A 17385-nucleotide genomic window follows, 5' to 3' on the forward strand; every position below is an offset into this window, starting at 1 on the left:
TAGCGCTTCTTCAGGAGTCTAAGGCTCCTATTTATACTTTTTTAGCACCGCATTTGCGTCATTTTTTTTACGCAAAAGTGGCACAAACTTACAAAATATAGGCCCATGGGCCAGATGTATCAAAGGGTTTTACCCATTTTGTGTCAATGGGAAAATGTCTTCGTACATATGGCCCCATATTTATACTTTTTTAGCGCAGCGTTTGCTTCATTGTTTATGCAAAAGTGGTGCAAAATTACAAAATACACCGGTGCTAAAAAAGTATTAATTTGGGCATAATTTTATTTTGGAAATTTACACCGCTTTTCCGTCCAAAAATGACGCAAATGCGGCGCTACAAAAGTATGAATATGGGCCTAAGTACTTTATGTGAAGACCTGAAACATAAGCCAAATAAGCAACATTCTGGAGAAATGTTGCCCTAATAATCATTCAGTGCAACTTCAGACAATAAATATATGGAACCAAGGATTCTATGCTAAACTGGGTTTCAGTAAATCACACTTCTGCTCAACCATACTTGCACATCTGTAGTGCATTCCTTTTCATCTTTTAATAGATCATTAAATATGTAGCAAATAACACCTGTTCATGCTTGGACATTAGTCTACATGCCGGCGATTAATTAAATTACCTTCAATAAAGGGCCAGCACAGGCTTCTCATATTAAAAGTTTACTGACATGAGCTTGTTAACCTTTTGTGCAAGAACGAGCCTCCTTTGATGCAATTAATTATGGTGTTTTGACATGGTGATCCCTTCCTTGGATCACCTCCTATGGTGTAATTGGTGAACCTGTGACATAGAAGACCATTAATCAGATATTTTCTGCCGGTTTTAAGAATATGGGCTAATGTGCAAGCACTAACACGTGCTTTCTTAGGGATATCTCACACATTTAATGATCTAGCTAGAGATGAAAAGGAATGCACTAAGGACATCCTTCAAGTATTGATGATGAGAAATGTGTGAACAGATATAGAAACACAGTAGAGTATGACAACCTTAATTTAATTGAACTGGTGTTCAAAGTTACACTAAACGTTTATGGCTAAATTTTTCAAAATTGTTATTTATTTAGCTTATGTTGCAGGTTTGCACACTGAGGACCTCATTACGAGTCTGGCGGTCGGAGGACAGGCAGATTCACAGTGGCAGTCGGACCGCCACCAGTGCTGTGTTCCAGCCTCCACATTCCGACCGTGGCGAAAGCGTCACAGTTGGACCGCCGGCACTGCCACATTTGCGCAGGCCATCTGCCTGGCAGTGCCTGCGGTCTGGAACCGCCAGGGCAGCGCTGCTAGCAGCACTGCCATGGAGATTACGACCCCCATGTCCGGCAGCCTTTGCATGGCGGTTCCACCGCCATGCAAAGGCTGGCGGAGATGGGATGCCGGGTGCCCCATGGGGCCCCCTGCACTGCCCATGTACTTGATTTACAGGAAGTGAAAAGCGTGATGGGTGCTGTTGCACTCGAGGCACCACAACATTGCTACCTGCTTTATTACGAGCCGGCGTCAACTTTGTGGGTAGTTTCCCGCTGGGCCAGAGAGTTTGGTGGGCTGCCTCTGCCACCCGCCAAACTCGTAATAAGGCCCTGAGCGTTTATGCTCCTGAAGAAGTGCTATTGAGCAAATAGTGCATTATGCTTGCAGCAAAGTCATTGTTGTTGTGCGCTAAGTCAACACTTTGAGCCACTAAGAGAAGAATAATAAAACTATTTTGAAATAGAATGAAAGATTTTTTCTCATATGTTATTAAGTATTCCCCAATATGAATCGTTAAAAATAACACAGGACAAGCAAGCAACTTTTTTCAAATAATTAATGCTTGATACATCCGTGAGAGCACAGCGGAATGTGGCCAGCTGCATCTAGACTGTTAATAGTATTTCGCCTTTGTGCTCAGTGGACTAAGAGCTGCTCCTCCCACAAAGTAACATATAACTATCATTTACACTTGACTGAAAGTACGAACACTTCAGAACTCCTGGGGGCATAAGCAGAACAAAAATTATTTAAACTCTAGGACTAATACTAGCATTTTCAGTGTGAACCAAAATGCTTTTTTTTAGTATTTGGCCGATCCCAAAATGACCCCAACAAATGTTCACTGTGATGGTGGCCATCAGGAAGCAGGGCCAAGTTAGGTGCTGTGAGTAGAGAGCAGGGGGGCATACTGGAGAACGGTGCTTGAAATCCCAAAGGGAGTACATACGCCTCAACTGCATCCACTCTGCTGCTGAGTTAAAGGGAAGATATAATTTTTTTGTTGGAGGGGCAAGTGTATTCTAATTATGATTTGCATGTGGACAGATGTCTACATCTCCAACTCACCCCACCCTCAATGATTCACACCCTTTTTCTCCTACCTTTGCCTGCACCCCCACAATAGAGATTCCTCTGCCCCAAGTGCTTCCACTCCATGCTGGCCAACTGCTGAATCAGAAGGCTTCTCTTCTAGGGGTTCTGTGAGGGGGCAGGCTCATCCCCCGAGTGGCGCATCAGTGCTGCAGTGTCTTTTTGCTTTGACCGCCTGAGGCAGCAGAGAATAGTTTAAGGGGGCTCCTGGAACCCTCTCCTGCTGCTAGCTCGTGCCCCACCATTTCCCACCTCCTGCTCTCAGCTACCCCCTTTCCATCTCCTGCTCATGACTGCCAACCTCCTGGCAGTGTAGGACTTGCGAGCCTACATTTTCTGCTCGGTGGTGGGATCAAACCAAACTTCTCCCCACCCCCAGAGGGGTCGAAATGAGCAAAAAGACTCAGGTGAGTCCAATGGTAATAGTGAGAGACCTACTGACCAGTAGAGAACAGGACCAAGAAGCACTACGTGAAGGGGGCTGTAGGTTGGTGCACAGGGACCAAGCACTAACGCCCACCACTGGGAGGCACTAGGAGCAATATGAACATGACCTTTCAGAGGTGATAACCAAAGGCCTCTTGTGGGGTCAGGTGGGCTCACTGGAAAGGAAGGTACCAAGGTATCACGTGGGAGGAATTGAGTATTCAATTCATATGAGTTCAAGGGTCACGTTACTGAATAGTTATGTTAGTAGTGGGGCAGAGATCATGTCATGGTAGTGAAGGGATCAAGGGTTTGTATGGATGAGAGCCAGTAAGGGCTCCAGGACAGAAGCAATATGCTTTTCAAACTGTCTTGCAGCAGCAGGACCAGGACACAAGTTGGGGGTATGCTCAGGTATTTTCAGAATGGACACCATCTACGCTGCCCAGCTGATGTGCCCTACTAAAATAAGCTGAACTCATCTCAGTGTAATTTTCAGACACCAGGACACATTCAGCAGAGCCTGCATGTTTCCTGAGCAGCAAAGTACAGGTAAGGAGAGAGCTTTGTTACTTATAATGCCTGTTGAGACCAATTCGAAGGCAGACGCTAATGGGCCATCAGGCCTCCTTTTCTTCAAGTATGTGGGCTGGGAGCTATAGGGTCTGACACCTTGATGCAGATGCAATGGAGAGGAAACAACGTCATACGGCTTGTTATTACTTCACATGTACTTAAGAGAAGCATTCTTTTGACTGTTCAGGTCCAATATATGAGATATGTATGCATTGTGAGAATGTCAGCTGTGTTGGTCTGTCCCAGTATTTATAGAAATAACAATTTAAATACTACTTCATTTTTTCTATAGTGCTACTCATCCCAATGCAGGATGTCAGAGTGCTTACATCATGCATACACACTATACATTGACAATAAATCGTATAAGTGTTTAAATCAAAGCACATGATATGTTACAGAATGTGTTACATAAGACAGTGATGGTTACAAGAAGTAGGAGTCATATCCATCATTGCTCACTGTGCTATATTTTAGAAGGATACTATTTATGAACTTTAAGTAACAAAGGGATCTCTGTGTTAAAAACAGTGAACTACTTACCTTTCCACATAAAATAAAAATCTGTCATCTGTAGGCTACATGATGTGCTTTGCAGAAGACATGTTAACCCTCTATGCTACTTCGATTCAAAACTGGGACTAGATAAAACACAAATAGGTAAGACATTAGGCAAATATGTTAACCTTTGTAGGGCACATTGTGCTTCCTAGGATGTACTTTATCACAACATGTCAAGTAGTTACAGGACACAAGCAGTGTGTGGCACTTTGATACAGCAATGGCATGTGACACAGGCCAAACTCTCCTTGGCAGCAGCAGCTCCATGCAATCTTTGAAAGAAACAGGCTCTGTGCTTTCTAATCTATCTTTTTCTGAAGCAACACTATGTATTAACGGTTAAGCTGTCACTTGGCGCAGCAGGGCTACAGCACCACGGAACGTGATCTGCATGCTTGCTGGCTTGTATTATATTGCATTCCCACTTGACCTGACAGCATCTATGTGCCTGCTTGGCACAAACCCATTTGACAGCTAGCAAACATCATGCAAATAGCAAGGGAGAGGGAAATGAATGAAGATGAGGCACCGAAGTAGGCAGGAGGGGACCTAATGGATTTTACGCATGGGGATTTGGAGGGCCTGGGCGATTGTGAATCTGGAATTCTTCCAGCAGATTCCGATTTCAGATTTATGCGAAATCAGACTCGGATGTATGGAGGGCTAATGTTTATTTCAGACCTTAGGCGCATTACTTGAATAAATGCCTCCTGTTTTGTTTTCGCTTTTTCCCTTTGTTTTAGTGGCTTTTTGTGCTGCATTGGCTTCATGATACGGTCCACTTTTCAACGTGGTAGGGCGAGGCGCACATTGCTGCTTGATAGGTGAGGCAGCAGGTATTGATGGTGATGCAGGCCTAGTGATGCAGCAAGTACTAGTGAATTGCCAATGTGGGAGAGCTGTAGTGATATTGTAAGCCATTTGAGAAAAGCAACAGTATTTAGGTCACTGTGTGGTTGCATCCGATGGCAGTCACTAACTCAACAAAGCAGAGCGTTTTCATCAGGGTTGGCTTAGGGCGGTGCGATTGGTGCAGCCACACCTGGGGGCTGAGATTGGGGGTGCTGTGTTTAGAAGGAACTTATTGCCTTAAGAGCACCTGCTGCAGAGCTCCTTGTGTATCCAGCAGATTTCGGCAACAATACAAATGTCAAGATAATTCTGGTGATTTAAGCTCCTGCTGGATTGAGATCGGAGTTTTGTCTAGTGGCAGTTTTGACTCTTTATAAAGTAGTGCAGAGGGTTAATATGCCTGCACCAAGGAACGCTACCATGCACATCACAGAAAGTATTTTATTTGAATAGCCCCATATGTTGCTGCTTTTGTCACACAGATCCTTTTGTTTCTTGCAGTTCAACAGGCACTGTGCTACATTGCACGGTGATTGCATGCTGCTCTTTGATGACAGTTCAAAAGTCACTGTATTAGGATATTAACTTATCAACAGTCAACAAAGAGCTGCATGCAAATGACATATTATAGGTTGGGATGTTATGTTTTTCCCGATCATTCATTAACTACTCTTAATGTTGCTATAAAGGATTTGTTTGGGTAGAAATGCATTCTCATTTGTAAAGCTAAACCCAAAGCAGCGCTTTAAAACACATGAAATAGACGTGAGACGGGGTGATGGAGCCATGCGGGGCACTGTTGGAGGTTGGTAGTGTGGGATTCCATGGAGAAGGAGGACAAGAAATATTGTTGCCCTGGGCGCCACCTGCCTAAAGCCGACCCTCGTTTTCATCTTCCAGGTGAGAGGGGCCCATAGCCTTTACGATGAATATAACCTGACTTCACCTCTTCATGCTTTTAAAGGCCCTTTTTGTCATTAGTTGTGAGCATCCAATAGTGAAAGGTCTATAGCACATCACCTCGTGTTAGAAACGGCCCTGTTGTAAAATGTTATCAATAAATGTATTTTGTAAACAATTGAAAAGGAACATCTCCTTTATTTTCTGCAGCTCTGAAATGTATAAACATTAATGGCCATTGATTTACAGAAGTTGGGTAAAACTGAAAAATATCCACTGGAATTTACCAAATGTAAACACTGAAAACTGGAAACCCTACCTATTCCAGAGAAAAGCATTTTTGTCCTCTGTAACCCAGATACCCTCGCACAAGGAGACCCAATTGCCAGTCTGTAAACTGAAGGCTAGGAGATGCAAAGGACCTATATTAAACTGGCACAAACCACTTCCCCTTTGTATACCACATTTGAGTCCACCTCCTCATAGGTGACCACCATGTAGGGGTCTGATACAGCAGGCTCCAACGAGAGAACAAGACCTTCTGTGTGAGGACCATGGCCATGGTACTCTATTCCTATAAAAGCAAGTGCCTAAATCTCATTAACACATAAGAGTGATGTATATGAAAGACACAGCCATGTTGACAAACCTTTTATATCTCTGGAATGCCAATAGTCTCAAAGGTGTCTGTGTTTTAGTTTGTGGAACATCTTTCATGAGTAACTCATTAAACTCAAAAGGTGAAATGAAAGCTAAAAGTTTACTCATGCAATGTTGTTAAGTAGGATGATACTGAGAGTCATAGGAGAGGGGTGACATGTTCGAATGCATCTGACATGACATTTTTAAATGCCCTGACCAATAGATGTTCTCTAAATGTGTGGTGTGACTTCTGATGCCCCCCAGTCACACAAAACATCCGCACAGAGGATTTATGTGGGACAGGCCTCCCTATTCCACGTGAAATGTTGATTTAGGGCAGGCTTACCTGGCAGCCCCAAGCAGAGCAGGATGCTGTAGTAAATGACTGGGATCAGTCCTACCATACACGGTGACCTCTCCGACTCATCTGATAACCCTGTATTCTCCGCTGGTGCCGGGATGGTAGAATTGGGCACTGGAATCATGCTGGTGAACCACAAACTACAGCGGGGCAAAGACAAAAAGAAAGGAATGAGATACTGTGGTATATATTCACTGTACCTTGTTTCAATCCATGTCTCACTAGCACAGGCTCGGTGTTGGTAGTGATGATTCAAGGCACATTCCTGTCCTCAAAGATGCTTTGTTTTTTACTCTTTTACTGTACCTCTTCTTGTCACCCGAGGACCGGACCTCATAATGCATCACATCCTACAATGGACAGGTAGGTGCATTTTTCTAACGTATTTGAAAATGTAGTTTTCATGACCTCGATTGCAGGAACACCTTTGCAGATTGCTATGAAAGTTATGGCATCGCAGACAGGTCTGGTTGAGAGAAGTTCTTTTCTGACAGATCATGATTATTGAGAGATCCTTGGATAGATATTTGATTATCGTTACCTAAAGATAAAACTAGCTGCTGAAGGCAGGTCTAAAATACACCTTTTCTGCTAAATTCCAACATAGATGCTTGGCTGAAAGACTTAAAGCTTCACTTTATATTTTCAAAGGAGTAGATTCTTTCATCTGCAGATTGAACGCTAAGGTCAATAGGTTTGACCTTTGCATATGTCATGGGCACAGAAATACACAACATAGAGTCGCATATGTATAAACAAAACATGCATACATACCAATATACCTGAAGACATTTGAACAAAGCCTAACAGTCATAGACGCTGACAAACTAACTAGAGACATCAAAAAGTGGTGGATGACCGACGCTCCCTATGTGGAGTGTACAGGGTCACCATGGACTCTTAACTGGGCGGACAGAACATTTGCCATTTTTTGCTGATGTCTGCAAGATCTAAATAAGACTCAAGGTGCTGTATTCCGCCAACAGATTACCTTTATTTTTAATCCGCCTGACTGGTCAAATTCTACTCCCCTACATACATGTCTGTGCACACATAAATACATACAAAAACCTTGTCAATCTCTGTGCAAACAACTAACATACATATTATCACATAATATACCATAACATGAGCTCTGAATGCACACAGACCAGTAGCCATACATAATCGTGTGAATCAAGGGGTACAGGTCAATGTGCATACGGGATAACATGCAATGGGGCGCAAGGTGATGTGCATCAGGGCTCCTAAGGTGATGTGCATCAGCGTTCCCATGGTGATATGTAGCAAGGGACCACTGGCTGATGTGCAAGAAGAGACTCTAGTATAGCACCTCAAGGAGCACTGAGTGACATGCTTCAGGTGAGTATTTAGATAACTCTGGGTCTTATTTGAGATGGAAGCAGTGGGTTCTGGGCACCACGAAAACACTGGTTGGTGTATAGTTCAGGGCCAAAGAGTTCAATGCCTTACGAGGACCAAAGGAATGAGGATCAGGTGCACATGGTGATGTGGAGATATGCATGTCTATGGACATGTGTCACACCTTGGGTTAGTAGTAAGTTTTTGACAAGTATCATTTTGTATGATAGGAAATTTAAGTCTGTATATAGATGGAACTATAACTGCAGGTCCCATAATTCAGAGCTATGTTGTCTTAAATACCAGTACTGACTTAAGGTGTCAAGGGTGTTATAGGCCACTTGATATACAAGTGGATGGTGTGAAGGATTGTAAATGAAAAAATACAGATATTTTCTGCTTGCAAAGTTAATATACAATTTCTTTATAATACTGCTTTAAAGTTTTCTCCTATTTGCTGTGTGAAATGTGTATGATAGGCAATAATGTTCATATTTTCTTATACTGTGCTGCTGTTACACTCCCTCTGAAATAAATAGATATGTGAAACGTAAGAGACTCTTTGAACCTTGTCACTATCAGGCAATGCACTGCCCGACATCATGACTTCCTTGAACAGTGGCTCTTTCTACTAGTGCACCAATGAAAATGTCAGAAGAGAACAAGCTAAAGTCCAGTCCTGAAGCATGACACATGCATACCTCTCTCCCAACTAATTGCAATGGCAGTGATTCCACACACTGCTACAAAATCCTTTACTGTTATTATACATCCAAAATTATTGGCATACATACATTTTGGAAGCAGAAGTCATTACGCCATGCCTGAAAACATGTTTGACAGATCGTTTAACTTCTTTACAAAGGTTTAACCTCTAAAGCAATAGGAAAACCAGTGATCCGATGTTTTTTCTCCGAATTTCTGTACGTGAGACACACAAAAGTTATTTAGTTGCTGCTTAAGTTAGTATTTTATTGTGTTGCACCATTTAAATAACGGTTGCTACACCTATGCAGTACAAAATGAGGAGTTCCCCAAGCACCTACCGCCAGTTGCTTAGCCTTTGCCCGCTTTTAGAACTTTTTAGGGTTTTGTTGTGGGCTTCACAGATTTGGGTATAAATCACCATCAGTGAATGGTGCAGAGATGTGAGACGTCTGCAAGCTGCATGTCCAGCACCTCTAAAACAACTGGTTACTCTCTCACGATGAAGGGCAAAAATCCGGAATCACCTGCCTAGGGATAACACAGCGCTGTCTGCACCAGTAATGAGGAAAACTAAAGACTTTTACTGCAGTTTTACCATGCACTGCATTTACCATAATGCATCTGAGTAAACTGAGTGCTGGGATGTAAGCAGTGTGCTCTCCTCCCCCTTTGTTCAATACACGTGTCTGTGTATAAAAGTATAGCTGTGTAATGTTTCAATTTCTATGTATTTATGTTGCTTATTTAAAGTTTTCTGTCTATCTAGGAGTGAGTTTTTTTGGAGGACGTCCGTAAACGTAGCAAGCATTAGTTCATGTTTCTTTCACATAAGGCTGAAGAACATCTATTCAGAGGGTGGCACAATGGTTCCAACTTGCTCTTCCTCTAGAAGAAGACAAAGACCATATCTTGAAAGTTCATTGCAGGCAAATGAAACACACAATACAACTGAGCACAAGAAAACTAAAAAATAGATTCGATCCAATTCAGGGGATTGGAGTTTATCTATGAATATTACACATAAATAAAATAAATACTAATAATAAAGCAAAATTTTTAGCTCTGTTCATTGTGCTACTGAAGTCAGCAACTGTAACAAGTCTCAGGCACAAACAGGGAAGAGAGAAAAAATAATGGCAAAAGCTGCACTGACACACATTTTAAATGTACACTTTGTTTGTATTTCAAGTTCAACATTGGAGCCTTTCTAATTTAACCACTTGCTAGAAAGTTAAAAGTTATGGTAAAATGTAATTTAGGCTCTAGACTAAGTGTGCACCCTGAAACGATTTTATATTTCTAATGATTAATGAGTGTTTTATGAGTTTAAAGGTAGGTGCAGAAATGAGAAAATGCACTTCTATGTTATACGTAATGCAGTGCATTGCAATATTACAGTTTTTCCTTTTTGGTGAAATATTTTACTAATATTGTTGAAATATTATTAATGATGAACATATAAGTTTGCTTATTATATGTGTTTTACTAAAGAGTATTGTTAGACTTTTCATCCTTGGCGTGGTCTCCCTTAACTTTTTGCCTCTGTTCCCCAGGTTGTTGATGTGTGCTGGACTCTGATTTTGCTGTTTTTGTTACTCTGGGCACTGTACCACTGCTAACCAGTGCTAAAGTGCAAGTGCTCCTTTGCAAAATGTGTATGTAATTGGCTTATTGATGACTGGCATATTTGATTTATTGGTAAGTCCCTAGTACAGTGCACTAGAGGTGCCCAGGGCCTGTAAATCAAATGCCACTAGTGGGACTGCAGCACTGGTTGTGCCACCCACATAAGTGGCTCTGTTATCATGACTCAGACCTGTCACTGAAGTGTCTGTGTGTGTAGTTTTAACTGTAAATTCGACTTGGCAAGTGTACCCACTTGCCAGGTCTAAACCTTCCCTTTTCTTACATGTCAGACACCCCTAAGGTAGGCCCTAGGTAGCCCCAAGGGCAGGGTGCAGTGTATGGTGAAGGTAGGACATAGAGGCCCTCATTCTGACCTTGGCGGGCGGCGGAGGCCGCCCGCCAAAGTCCCGCCGTCAGATTACCGTTCCGCGGTCGAAAGACCGCGGCGGTAATTCTGACTTTCCCGCTGGGCTGGCGGGCGGTCGCCTTCAGACCGCCCGCCAGCCCAGCGGGAAAGAGGCTTCCACGATGAAGCTGGCTCGGAATCGAGCCGGCGGAGTGGAAGCTGTGCGACGGGTGCAGTTGCACCCGTCGCGTATTTCACTGTCTGCGCAGCAGACAGTGAAATACATGTAGGGGCCCTCTTACGGGGGCCCCTGCAATGCCCATGCCAGTGGCATGGGCACTGCAGGGGCCCCCAGGGGCCCCGCGACCCCCCCTACCGCCATCCGGATCCCGGCGGTCCGACCGCCGGGATCTGGATGGCGGTAGGGGGGGTCGGAATCCCCGCGGCGGTGCAGCAAGCTGCGCCGCCGCGGAGGATTCAATGGGGCGGCGGTACACTGGCGGGACCCCGCCAGTGGTGCCGGTCCGACCGCGGCTTTACCGCCGCGGTCGGAATCCCCATTGGAGCACCGCCGGCCTGTCGGCGGTGCTCCCGCGGTCCTCCGCCCTGGCGGTCAAAGACCGCCAGGGTCAGAATGACCACCATAGTAATGCGTTTTATATGTCCTGACAGTGAAATATTGCTAAATTCGTTTTCACTGTTGCAAGGTCTGTCCCTCTCATAGGTTCATATGGGGGCTAACTTTAAATCTGATTAAAGTGCAGATTCCCTTTGGGAGCAGATGGACATGTGGAGTTTGGGGTCTCTGAGCTCACAATTTAAAAATACATCTTTTAGTAAAGTTGATTTTCAGATTGTGTGTTTGAAAATGCTACATTTAGAAAGTGAGCATTTCCTTGCTTATACCATTTCTGTGACTCTGCCTGTTTGTGTATTCCCTGTCTGGGTCAGTTTGATAGTTGGGCTTGTTGCACCTCACAATAGACAGTGACACAAAGAGAGCTGGGGTGTAGTCTGCATTTCCTGATGAGCCATCTTTGCTAGGAGGGAGGGGAGAAGTAGCCACTTACACCTGAAAGGGCCGTGCCTGTCCTCACACAATGTAGTCTATGACCCCCTGGTGAGTGTCTAGGGCCTGGCCTGGGAAAGGCAGGATTTCACATTCAAAAGAGACTTTACTTTGAAGTATTTCAAAGGAGAAATTGGGTATAAGAAGGGCACCCCAAACCACAGAGTTTAGAAACCCTTCTGGTAACAAGAGGAATTTCTGCCTGGAAAAGAGCTGAAGAGCTGAGGAAGAAGAGCTGCCCTGCCTGTGACTGTGCTGTGTGAAGCTATCCTGCAGTTGCTGCTTCTGCCATAGTAAGAGGGCAAAGACTGGACTTTGTGTGCCTTCCATCTTGAGAAGAAATCTCCAAGGAGTTGATTTAGAGCTTGCCTCCTGTTGTTTGAAGTCTCAGGGACAGCAAAGACTTCTCACTGGCAGCACCTGGAGTCTCTGGTGAGACACCTACTCTGCCCTGTGGTGCCCATCCAGTTCCTGGGACCCTGAAAGGAGAAGCTGTCAGTCTAAAGACAAGGAAATCCAAGCACAGAGCACTGTGCGGTGAAAAGATCGCTGCGACTCCGATCTGCGGCTGAAGAAACTTCACGCCGCCAGCTCTGCAGCTGAGAATCGACACTCGCAGGAACGCAACCGAAGAATCGACACACAGAGCTGGAGAAACGACGCGCCGCATCTCTGACAGAGGCTGGGAGATCACATCCGGCTCGTGAGTGGAATCAACGCATCGCAAGCTCTTTTTGACACGCGCTCGCCGGTGCGGGGTTATTTTTGACGCACCCAAGGTACTTTTTCACACTGACAGCGTTAGTGTGTGTTTAAAACTACTTAAAGACTCTTTTTACATTTATATTGATAACTCGACTTCGACTTGTGTATTGTGGATTTTTGTAGTTCTGGTCTTGTTTTGTTTAGATGAATATTTCCTATTTTTCTAAACCTGTGTTGTGTCATTTTGTAGTGGTTTCATTAAGTTACTGTGTGTGTTGGTACAAATACTTTACACCTAGTGCTCTGAAGTTAAGCCTACTGCTCTGCCAAGCTACCTAGGGGGTAAGCAGGGGTTAGCTGAGGGTGATTCTCTTTTACCCTTACTAGAGTGAGGGTCCTTGCTTGAACAGGAGGTAACCTGACTGTCAACCAAAGACCCTGATTTCTAACAAGTATTAACTGCATTTTAGATTTTGTTGTGGTAGCATAACTGGGGCCTACAAAGCTTGCATTTTCCAGTCATGTAAAAGTGTTGGAATAATTTTTTTCATAATATGAAGCCTTCTTCATATTTCATTCCCAGAAGAAGCAAAGTTCCATTTGTAAAAGCCTATTGTTTAACTGTAGAAACACTCTGTACAGTCATCCTTGAAAGTATTGTAATGCAGGAACATGGTCTGATTTTTATAATATTGTTACAACCGTTTGGAGTCAAACGGAGAGTGAAGATGTTCTCATGAAAGAACTTGGAGAATGTTGCACTGTTGCAACCCGATTTTTGCAAGTGATCCTAATTGGATGATGTCTCTTTTTTGTAATTTGAACTTATTCTGGAAGCCAATCGGAACATTTCATGTGGATTAATATGTTGTTGCTGATTGAACTTTGCTCAGAAGCAGAACCAGATTCAAAGCTGATGCTGAAGCAGTCTTGTCTTGGCTTGAGACAATCTCCTGATGCTTACTGATCAGATGCTATGCTGACAAAGATTCCCTGAATGCTGTATCCCTTGGAGAGGTATCTTCCTCTCTGCCATTTGCCCTTGCCCCTTGACTTGACCTTGAGCCTTTTAGGTTAGACTCTCCACAATGCTGACGCTCATTATTTATTTATTTTTTTCTCAGTTAGTCTCCTGTAGCCCAAGCTATCACTTTTTCCAAATTATTTATGTCCCTTTTGTGTTTTGCCTGTATGTGTTACTCACCACACATGTATGTCCCTAATCTGTAGGCTTGAAATATGCCCAGTCAATAATTATTGACTTGATTGAATTTGGATTGACTAAATTATTGTGCAATCTGAGCACCACATTATTTCTGTGTCTCAGATATTCCTTTTAACTTTCTTGAATGCTTAGTTTTATTGATGTTAGTATGCCTGAACTTATTTCGTCACCTTGGCCAGCCCTTGGTGATTGTTTATCTTTATAGCTTGGTTTTGAGCATAGTCTAAATTACTTTGGGCTTATGTTTGTAATAAAGCTTTGAACTATATTCCTGATTGAGTTTTCCTTCTGTGGCCTCATTGGTCATGGTGTTAAATTATTGGGGTGGTATTGAAGTATTTGTTTATGGTTCACTGCACATCTAACTGAGTCAAAAGCTTTGTCGACATCATGTGTATTTGATTCTTGCCAAGGATGAAAAATGCATTGACAGTAATATAAAGGCCCTCATTATGACTTCTACGGTCCTTTCACAGGACTGCCGAAGCCGCTGCAGGCAAAAGACCGCCAGTAATGGAAGTATTTTGCCTGCCATATTAGGAGTGTTCCGCTGAGCAAGTGAGCAAAAATAGCATTTTTGCCCGCTGGCCCAGTGGAGCACTCACCACAACATTGATGCCAGCTCTTAATTGAGCCGGTGGCAATGTTGTGGTGCGTCGGGTGCGACAGCACCCGTCGCCCATTTCACTGCCTGTAACTCGGCCAAGGGCATGGGCATATATCTGACTGCAGTAAGGTTGTCCATGCTTAGCAGAATGATGCATTTTGCTTTGTCTTTTCTAAAGGACTGGATGGCAAAGGAACTTGCAACGATCACTAAACTGTTGATATGTAAGAATGACTCCTGTAGAGACCATGTACCTTGCCCTTGCAAAAACCCGAGAGGAAAAACATTTCTTAAGAGAAAGTTGGGCCTTGTCAATGATAGCAAATGTGGAGATATATTTTCCTAATTCTTTAATAAAGGAATCTCCAAATAAAAGTCTTTTGTCAAGAGGTCCTTCTTCCTTGGTGGCAAGACTACTTAGTTCAGGGTCTATTTTTAAGAGTAAACTCTTTTGTCGCTATTAGAAATATGAGGATTTCCCAAAATGCATTCAGCCTGTTGAACCCAGTTAGAAAGGGAATCCAGATCCACTTGTGTGCCTTCTATTTTTGCCTCCTCAGCTAAATCCAATATCCGCCCGGTCAACACCCTTTTTAGGGTTATTGTCCTATTTAGTAAAAGACATCAACATATTAGGGCCATTGACAGGAGTGGTTGTGATATTAGGAAGGGGAGGATGGGGACATTCTGATTTTAATTTGTTACAAGGGGATTTATCAAGAGCGTGGCAAAGATAAAAAGAAACATAATTGTCCACGAGCTCAAAGGAAAACCATTCAAAGGAATTGGGCTTATGGATAAGGGCAGGATCAAACATAGGTTCACCACTATGATCAAGAAGTTTGTGAGACACTGGGTGAAAATCACCACCATCAATAGGAGAAATGTTACGACTTTTCTCCAGAGGCCCATAAGTATCTTTAGCAGAAGATGCATCAAAATTATAAGTGTCAGTCAGGACATCATCATCACAATCGTCAGTGTCTCTTAAATGAGCAATTTGGAGAGGGGAAGAGGGATGCCCAATAGTGCAACCTCTCGGTGGGAGGACCAAACTTTATTGAAACGCCTTTGGAAGATCCAGCAGGGGTTACCCCATGTTTCTTTCCCTTATTTGAGGGAACATCCGTAGAGGAAGAAAGTATTTTTGATAAGGATGTTTCCAAATGTTATTGTAACATCTAATATGTAAACAGCAATAGCTTGCTGAACTGAATCCTTAATAAAGGATGTTAAATTATCCTCAAATACCTGAGTTTCCTCTTCCTCAAACATAATATCACAATATGGGGAAAATGAAATGTCTTTATCCAAAAAAAACACAAAAAAACCAAAGTACAAAGGGAGAATGTATTTTTTTAAAAATATTGTTTAAATGAGGCTAGAAAGGGTTAATGGAAAGCAGGCTTAAAGGTAAAGGAGCCTTTAAGGGGACGAGGCAATATAGAGTGGGATGTGTGAATAGGATCAGTAGCCAGAAGGAGAGGTTGATGAGGGCTTAAGCAGAAGGGGAATGTGACAAGGTCAGAACCTGCAGTGAGTAATGAATGCCAACGAAAGAACCGCTTCTGAGGTGGTGGTGAAGAAGCAATGATGTGTGCTGAGGTAATAAGCGCAAAACAAAAAGTATTTCTAACGGAAAATAACACTCATTTTAAATGAACCAGGAAATGTTTGTGCACGCACGTACAAAGCCAAAGGAATGAATAAATAAACATTAAAGGTGACCAAATGCATAAGGTACACCATAAATATATACACCAATAAAGGAAAGAGTAATTATTTATACTTATCTTGACTGCGAGCAGCAAGAAAAAAGGATTTGTTGCTCTCAGTCAAGATGGTTATTGTGGTAATTCATCGTTTCATTGGCTGTTCTATTGTGATGTCACAGCTTGTAGTCATGTTTTTCAGTTTCCCTGGGAAGGTAGCTTTTATCTTGCTTGGCTGCTGTTAAATAAAAACAAGAAAAGGCTGCATAATATGAGCCTTTAGTCTTGTAATAAAATGAATGTTCTGAGCCCAGAGCAGCAACCCTTAAGTAAAACTGAGTAAAGAGTGGTATGCAGTCCATAGATCTTCCATTCCAGGAATGCATTGCAGAGTTTGCTTAGAAGAAATCTGTTTTCTGTACCTCAAAGTAACTTGCTAAGGTTGCAGCTCATCCAGTTGTTTAGTCTGTAGAGATAATATCTTCGTCCTCCAAGCACTGTAATATTCTTATGGAGCTGGAGATGTCTGCAAACGTTTGCACTGGCGTTGCTGCTGCCTTCAGTATCTAATTGAAGTGAGCATTTACATTTCTTTAACTCAAATGCTGGCATTATTGAGTAAACAGTGACAGTTCCTCAGCACAATTGTAGCTGTTAAAAATAGCCAATGACTTTCCTAACACTCGAAATTCTGAAAAACATCCAAACTTTCCGTCCTCTTGTCTTGGCCAGAATTTCTTCAAACTCGTTGCCAGTTTTTTTTCACTTTTATCGTAAAACCGAGAAGCTGAGCATGACATTCTGTGAAAAACAACTCCATCTTGTTTATCGTTAAAATGTAACCTTGGCAAAAACTAAAACGTCCATTATTCTCAATGATAATTCTACATAGTGACAGGTTAATAAATACAAGCAAAGACTGGGGACAATCGGTCTCACTCTGTGTGAAAATGTAAGGTCTTGTGTGTTGAGTACAAAGATATATTTTGTTTCTGAAGGTATGATTGCGCAACACAGCTATTTGTAAAGAACTTAAATGGTATTGTGTGTGTGTGTGTGTATATATATATATATATATGTACACAGATACATATTTTTTTTTCACTAAAAAAACAAAGGTTACAGGGGTGTTATAGTTAGGTTCTGAATTTACTCCTACAAAACCATAGAAATTCATCTGTTATAGTTAGAGTTCTTTCAAGTAACTATAACTCGCGCCCTAGAGTAACTATAACTCCAGCCCCTTTAATATTGATAATGGGAGCTACCCCTTAGGCAAGGGTCGCTCCCAAAGAGGCAATTTTTTTCTTAGGCCTTTTCTGCCCCTCCTGGGGGCAGATCGTCCTA

At 42.7% G+C, this 17385-nt stretch overlaps 1 protein-coding gene across 1 annotated transcript in view; it reads right to left on the reverse strand.

Annotated features, from left to right (window-relative positions):
- Positions 1–17385, reverse strand: part of GPR142 (G protein-coupled receptor 142) — a 171226-nt gene that overhangs the window by 39948 nt on the left and 113893 nt on the right. The window contains exon 2 of the mRNA XM_069199791.1: positions 6664–6818. Coding sequence (XP_069055892.1) covers positions 6664–6802 — 139 coding nt within the window. The 5' untranslated portion in view covers positions 6803–6818. The remainder of the gene's footprint in view (positions 1–6663; positions 6819–17385) is intronic.

This window comes from Pleurodeles waltl, chromosome 7, assembly GCF_031143425.1.
Source record: "Pleurodeles waltl isolate 20211129_DDA chromosome 7, aPleWal1.hap1.20221129, whole genome shotgun sequence".
Taxonomy (NCBI): Eukaryota; Metazoa; Chordata; class Amphibia; order Caudata; family Salamandridae; genus Pleurodeles; species Pleurodeles waltl.